The sequence below is a fragment of the Panthera tigris genome, chromosome D4 (assembly GCF_018350195.1).
Source record: "Panthera tigris isolate Pti1 chromosome D4, P.tigris_Pti1_mat1.1, whole genome shotgun sequence".
NCBI classification, from domain to species: domain Eukaryota; kingdom Metazoa; phylum Chordata; class Mammalia; order Carnivora; family Felidae; genus Panthera; species Panthera tigris.
Window position 1 is genome coordinate 24,647,919 of NC_056672.1, and position 7,733 is coordinate 24,655,651.

The following is a 7,733-nucleotide window of genomic DNA, read 5'->3' on the forward strand; positions in this document are numbered from 1 at the left end:
TCCTTTCAACCTGAAGGTCATGCTAGTGGCAATTTCCCATTCCATGGCTTTTTGCCATTTTGTGTAAGGTTAAAACATGAGAAGTTTGGTTCAGATGTCTGGTTTTACCGTCAAATGATAAAGGCCAGAAATCCAGAGACAAAACCAAGAAAGAACATGTAAAATAAACTGAGTTCCCTGTAAATTTAAAAAGGGAAAAGCCGCTTGTTCCACCTGACACACATCACTCCACACCCAAGTATAGGAACCAAGTTCAACCGACGTGGGAATCACACTTGCTCTGTGACCTTGGGAATGTCTTCACCTTTCATCTAATTTCTTCCAGCCATAAAACAATAATTAACACTATTAATACTATAATGCTTCTGACTTGAAACATCCAACTCTGTTTAAAAGAGAGAAGGGGGCACCGGGGTGGCTGAGTCAGTTGAGCATCCGACTCGGCTCAGGTCATGATCCCAGGGTAGGGGGATCGAGCTCCAAGTTGGGCTCCTCGTTGAGTGTGGAGCCTGCTTAAGATTCTCTCTCTCTCTCTCTCTCTCTCTCTCTTTTTGCCCCTCCCCTCTGCTCATACACTCTCTCTCTCAAATAAAAAATAAATTAAAAAAATAAAAGAGAGAGGATGTACCGAGGTTACCAGAAGCATGGAAAATGTTGTGTGGTAGACTGATGGGCTAGTAGAAGTCTTATTACCCAGGTTGACAATCAGGGCAGTCAAGAAGTCTCCCATTTTGTGTCCGCACTGGAGACAGCTTCCATTCCATTTCCGTGGGGTTGCAAATACCATCCACATGCATAGGTGATCTCCGAAGTTCTACCAAGTGGTCTTTGATAGTGTGGTCGTTTCAGAAGACAATGTGATCCAAGCATTTTGTTTACATAGACTTCAGAAACTTGAAATGTAATATTAAACCACAATTCTCACAGGCATCCTATTACATTTTTTTCAGGCTTTAAAACTTTTTATTTGCATAGTAAAAATTATGCATTCCAATAATTAAGATCGTTTGAACAACAACAAAATGGCAGTGAGGAAACTGCATTTTGCAGCCAGCAGGACACCTTGGACCGGCTTGGTTTTTACTTTAAACTTCACTGTGGTGCCACCAACTTCTTGTTTCACCGACGTGCAGGCTCTCTTCCTTCCCCACCAGCCAGCTGGCAGATGGGAGAGCTGGGGGTGGCTTGCTGTCAGTGGTTCTCGATTCTTCCGTGTGGAAAGGGGTAGCACAGTCACTTACACTCGATCCAAACTCTTTGCATCTTACAAAGTTAAACAGCTACAAGAAGTACACGCAATGCCTGTGGAAGGTACCGTGCATGTTGGTGGCGCTCGCCTCATTACGATCCACCTGCTTGCTTCTCCTATTCGCTGGTTTCTTTGGAAGGCGGTGGGCTTCTCTCTTGCGTTTCTGTTGCCTTCAATTTCGATTTGACGAATTTCTCAATCTCAGCCGTATTGGGTTTGTGAGACAAGGTTGCAGAGGAAGCAGAACACGGTGCCGAAGCAAGTGGAGTCCAATCTGTGCACCGGCCACCACAGGGCGCCCATCCTCTTATATTCTTCATAGTAATATTTTTTAGAAAGTTCCACATACACTTCAAAGCTTCTGTTTAATCTTGGAGTATTTTCACCTCAGTAGCGTGTTATTCTTGATGAGTCAATAGTAATATGTACTATGGTAATATATACTAATATAATATAGTAGTGTATACTACCGTAATATATAGTGTATATTACTATAAGTAACATGGCAATAGGTAATATAGTAGCTAAGATAGGAATAGACTTAACAATCGAACAATTTTCTTCTAAATCAGTAACTAATATATGCCTTCCTTTCAGCGTTTCTATAGCATTTTGCAATTTACAAATGCTTTCTGCTTCAACAACACTGGGCAGTAGATTGAACAAGTATTCTCCCATTAGTTAGAAGGAACTAAGCTCCCCAAATTTAAGTGGTGTGTCCAAGGTTGAGATAGTTCTTATTGTTTTTAATTTTTTTAATCTTTATTTACTTTTGAGAGAGACAGAGCATGACAGGGAGAGGGGCAGAGAGAGAGAGAGGGACACATAGAATTGGACGCAGGCTCCAGGCTCTGAGCTCTCAGCACAGAGCCCAACACGGAACTCGAAATCACGAACCTCGAGTTCATGACCTGAGCCGAAGTTGGACGCGCAACCGGCTAAGCCACCCACCCAGGTGCCCCGAGATCGTTCTTCATCCATTCATGGTAGCTCCGTGAATGACATATCCTGCAAGAGAACAGAGAAACTAACATTTTTCTTACTGAGATGCATGATTTAGAAAACTTGGTTTTGGTTTTCTTTCAGGTCACTTTGGACTGAGGATGAGGAACCAATTTCATTTGAAGTGCCATCAAAAACTGATTTTGTATTTCATTATACCGATTATACTGTTAATGAATTAACTGAGGCATAACACTTCAAAAACAAACATCATTTTATGGTACCAATAATGCAAAGTAAGGATTGTTTTTATCATTTCAATTGGCCTGTTTAATAGTCCTCAGGTTTATTGTCTTACCCATTCCTTCAGGGCTAAAATTTCTCAAGTTTCAATGCAAAAAAAAAAAAAATGCTATTGGAATATCTTAAGAATAAGGGACACATGTGCAAACAACGAATTGGGAAGTTGGGCTCTGTCGCCACAGTTAATGTTTCTTCATTTGTTTCAGAATAAAATCAATGGCATGTTGTTGGGCATATTGTCACACCACATGCAGATGCTTGTCGAACATGAAGAATAACTTTCCAGAACTGAATGAAGCTGTCCTGGAGTAGGAATCCTTCTCCATGGCACCAAATATGGACCAGCTGGTTGGGCTGGCATCTGAATGCAGTCACCAGTGAGCTCCGTCCGCCAATTCTGTGCGATCCAGAACCATCTGACAGAACCCACAGCACTGGCCACCACCCTGACTCTTCGCTGTGAATCTGTATTTTCTAAATCCACAGAAGTCAAGTCTGAGGAAATAAACCAACCAGGTATTGAACTTGACCTAGAACCTAAGCTTTTCACAGAGTTGTATATAGATACCTCATGAAAGATATCAAAAGATGCCATCCCTCCCATCAATATGAAACCATTAACATTAATTTTTAAGGATTCAGCTTTATGTTTATTATTTTACATTTTGTGACAAATATATGTTTTAATTACCTGAAAATTTTGGCTTCATATGTTTCTTGGATACTCGTTAGAGGCCCTACAAAGAGAAAGAATTTAGAATTATGACATAGAGTTTTGCAAACGATGTTCACAAGGAATACTCATTTTCCCATAAGATGGGCCAACTAAAATCATACACTGGCAATTCACATTTCACCAATCCACAGAATTAAAGTTTATGAATGGAATTTTCTCAAGATTTTCTCCCACACATTTTCTTTCACTTTTTGATACATGCTAATCTTGTCTGTAAACTAGCAGTAAATGATTAAAATGATAAACTGACAACACAATATTCACTAAATCTTAATTGTGCAAGTTTTTTAAATGCTTATTTATTTTTGAGAGAGAGAGAGAGGGAGACAGAGGATCCAAAGCAGGCTCTGAGCTGACAGCAGAGAGCCCAAAGTGGGGCTCCAACTCATGAACGGTGAGATCATGACCTAAATCAACATCAAGAGCCCAACACTCAACCGACTGAGTCACTCAGGCACCCCAATTGTGTAACTTTTCCGATATGCATAAAACATTTTTCTGCTGGTAAAGTGATTCCTAGTTGATATGACAGAGATAAATATCAAAATATTGGAGCATATTATATAAAAGTGCCATGATTTCTAGTTTCACTCAAAAAAAAAAAAACATTTCAGAAAATACATTAGATAAAAATCTTAAGCTCCACCAGGTCAAAAAGAAAATACTATAAATAAAGCAATAAAAGGCAAATTGGAAAACATTACAAATAATACACAAAGAGGCATTTACAACACAGTAAGAAAACGAAACAACCAATGGAAAATGGAGGAAGGGCATGAAGACGAGCTACAAATACACAGTCTCCAGTGATTCCGCACAGGAAATAGTGCACAATACAGAGTAACCAACTAGGGCTCATTAGACTCTTCACAGCTTGTGGTAAATATCTACTCAGCCCCTTCAATACTTTTTCATTCTGAATCCATGCCCACCAAGCAATCTTCTGATTAATAATGGGTTTTGTCAGGTTTGGGGAACCTGACTAGAATGAGCTGAATTATAAATCACGAATACATAAATTAGCTCTGGGACCTATACATCAGTCTCAGAGTAACAGAAACTAACAAGCCAGGGAACTGGGGAGATGTTAAAGTGTGCCTACTTGCAACTAGTAGATAAATAAGTCCTGGAGATCGAATGCACAGCAGTGCTCACAGACAACAATACTGTATTATAAACTTCAAAGTTGCTAAGAGACTAGATCTTAATTGTTCCCACCACAAAAAAGAGATGGTAATTATGTGACATGATGGAGGTGTTAGCTAAGGCTATAATGGTAATTGTATTGTAATATATAAATGTATTTTATACACACACACAATATTATATGTTGATTGTATTTCAATTTTTTAAAGTTTATTCATTTATTTAGAGAGAGAGAGAGAGAGAGAGAGAGAGAAAGAGAGAGAGAAAACAGGAGGGGCAGAGGGAGAAACGGAGAGAGAGAGAATGCCAATCAGGCTCCACACTGTCAGGGCAGAGCCCAATGCAGGGCTCCAACTCATCTACTGTGAGATCATGACCTGAGCCAAAACAGTCAGATGCACAAAGGCCTGAGCCACCCAGGTGCCCCAAGAAACTAACACTTTGTAACAGAAACGTATAGGTAACAAAATACTTTCACATTTGTTACCTATTGTGAGTTTCACCAAAATTATGTCTCCTGGACTAATCAACCCTGAAGAGACCAATAGAAATCAATTTTATGGACTTATAAAGCCAGGAATCAAATCCTTTATTAGGAGAGTGTTGATTCCACGACGAGTAGGAATGCTATGGGATGTGCTCAGAATTTCACACAGGGACAGAGAAAAACAAACTAACAGAATGGACTTGAGGGGGTCGAGGTGAGGAATAATAAAATTGTTTTGTTTGCAACCTTCTCAGTCGGGCTCATCCAATAAACCAGTTCCACTAGGGGTCAGGCTTTACTTGAAGTCTGTGTCTGTCCCTGTCAGTGAGGGATCAGAGCTGGGATCCCTTCCCCCTTCCTCCCACTCCCCCTTCCTCCTTTCAGCGTTCCTACCTTCTTTCCTCCTAGCTGGTCATTCAGCATGTGTATTTTGAGCCCTTGCTATAGTATCATATGTTAAAGATACAGGTAAGGCTCCCACGGTCATATAGATAAGAGCAGCATCGGACTTTAACAAAGTAAATTGTGGAAATAAAATTACAAACCCCATATTCTTGAATTCAACCTTGTTTAGAAAAGGTAATTAGAACAGAAGCTAACCACCTCATCAGTAGTAAATAATCAGCTCTTAGAACAGCAGTTCTCAAAGTGAGCCTCACAAAACCCTGGAGTACCTTGGGAGTTTGAGAGCTCCCAAGACTTAACGACTTTTCTAAATAAACAAACATTTTTCTAATGAGATCAATGGTGATCTTACAAAGGTAATTTTTAAATATATTTTATAGTGAAGTGTGTCAACATCTGGACAATTTGCATTCGTGAACTAATATTTTCTAAATAATCAGCGCATAATGTTACAAAACCATTGCATGGGTAAAAGATCCATTGAAAGGGTAAGATGGGTGGGGCCCCTGGGTGGCTCAGTTGGTTAAGCGTCAGACTTCAACTCAGGTCTTGATCTCTCTTGGTCCGTGAGTTCGAGCACCGAGTCTGGCTCTGTGCTGACAGCTCAGAGCCTGGGGCCTGTTTCAGATTCTGTGTCTCCCTCTCTCTCTGACCCTCCCCCGTTCATGCTCTGTCTCTCCTTGTCTCAAAAATAAATAAATGTTAAAAAAATATTTAAAAAAAGAAAGTGTAAGACGGGTGAAGGGATTTTAATGTAAGAGAATACAAAAAGCTCATTTGTATGGTTTCAGATTCCACATTGTTACTAGACTTTAAGAAACTCCCACTTATCAAGTTTCAATATGTTAAAGAAGAATATGGACAGCTCTCTTAAAAGATTGCAAAATAGCCCCACCTCCACCCCACCCACCATTTCTAATGCATTTCCATGTGAGGCCATATTTTCTTCATATACTTCAAACAAGAACAACATATTGATTGAATACAGAAGCAGGTATTCTATTGAACAGTCATCTGTGAAGCCAGACATGAAAGGTTTGCAAAAATATAAAATAATGTCATCCTTGTCATCGATAATTTTAGTTTCAGAAAACATATTTTTCTTAAAATTTATGTTAGCATGTAATGGGCTTATTATTTTAATTTTCATTTTTTAAATTTTTTAAAAATGTTTATTCATTTCTGAGAGTGTGTGTGTGTGAGCAGGAGAGGGGCAGAGAAAGTGGGGACAGAGGACCCGAAGCAGGCTCTGAGCTGACAGCAGTGAACCCCGTGTGGGGCTTGAACTCACAAACCGTGAGATCATGCCCTGAGCCGAAGTCCGACGCTCAACTGACTGAGCCACCCAGGTGCCCCAAATTATTTTCATTTTTAAACAAATTAATAAATATTTTTAAATTTCTCAGTGGTAATTTTTAATGCAGTTAATATCAATAGATACCATCCTTACATACAAAAGCTCTTTGGAGTCCTCAATAATTTCTAAGAGTGAGGGGCACCTGGGTGGCTCAGTGGGTTGAGAATCTGATCTCGGCTCAGGTCATGATCTCACAGTTCGTGGGTTCAAGCCCTACACTGGGCTCTGTGCTGACAGCTCAGAGCCTGGAACCTGTTTTGGATTCTGTCTCCATCTCTCGCTATGTCCCTCCCCTGCTCACACACTTTCTCTTTCTCTCTCTCTGTCAAATGTAAATAAACTTTAAAAAGTTTTTTTTTTTAAATAATAATTTCTAAGAGTGAAAGAGCCCTAAGACCAAATACTTTGTTGCAACACCATCTTAATGCAATGGTGGCGGGGGTGGGGGGGAGCAGAGGTTTCTTCAGTCTCTGACAATAGGGAAAATAATTCAGTCATCTGTAGACAGCGGAGGAGGCTGTGGGTGGAGGGCGGTCTGATATTAGAGACCAGAAAGTTTGAGACGGTTGCTACAGAAAAACAGGAGGGTGCTCTCAGGCTCCTCTTAAGTGCCTCCTTTGGCTGTTTCTGAGGCCAGTGGCCATGTATGCAGGGCCTTTCTGGTCTGGAGAGCTGTTTCCAGATGACCCAACACTGTTGGCCCTCACTGTTCTCACAAACCCAGAGCCAAATCTGCTGAGAGTCAAGCAGGGGTAGGCTGTCTGCTGGGCATGTCCTTTTCTTTTTTTCTTTTTTTAACATTTATTTATTTTCGAGAAAGACATACACACATAGAGCGTGAACAGGGGAGGGGCAGAGAGAGAGGGAGACGCAGAATCTGAAACAGGCTCTAGGCTCTGAGCTGTCATCGCAGAGCCCGATGCAGGGCTCAAACTCATGAACCATGAGATCATGACCTCAGCCAAAGTCAGATGCTTAACCCACTGAGCCACTCAGGCGCCCCATCAGTCTTGATTATAGTCATGCTAGTGGGCATGGAGTGGTATCTTAATGTCATTTTAATTTGCATTTCCTTTGTGGCTAATATGTGGATCTTATTTTCATGTGT

At 40.6% G+C, this 7,733-nt stretch overlaps 1 protein-coding gene and 1 pseudogene across 1 annotated transcript in view; both read right to left on the reverse strand.

Moving 5' to 3' along the window:
- Positions 1–1,341: 1,341 nt before the first annotated feature.
- LOC122233165 lies at positions 1,342–1,588 on the reverse strand (annotated as a pseudogene).
- Positions 1,589–3,185: 1,597 nt separating this feature from the next.
- UBQLN1 (ubiquilin 1) overlaps positions 3,186–7,733 on the reverse strand; it is a 76,671-nt gene continuing 72,123 nt past the window's right edge. Inside the window, exon 11 of the mRNA XM_042965246.1 lies at positions 3,186–3,231. Within this exon, the coding sequence (XP_042821180.1) occupies positions 3,223–3,231 (9 nt within the window). The 3' untranslated portion in view covers positions 3,186–3,222. The remainder of the gene's footprint in view (positions 3,232–7,733) is intronic.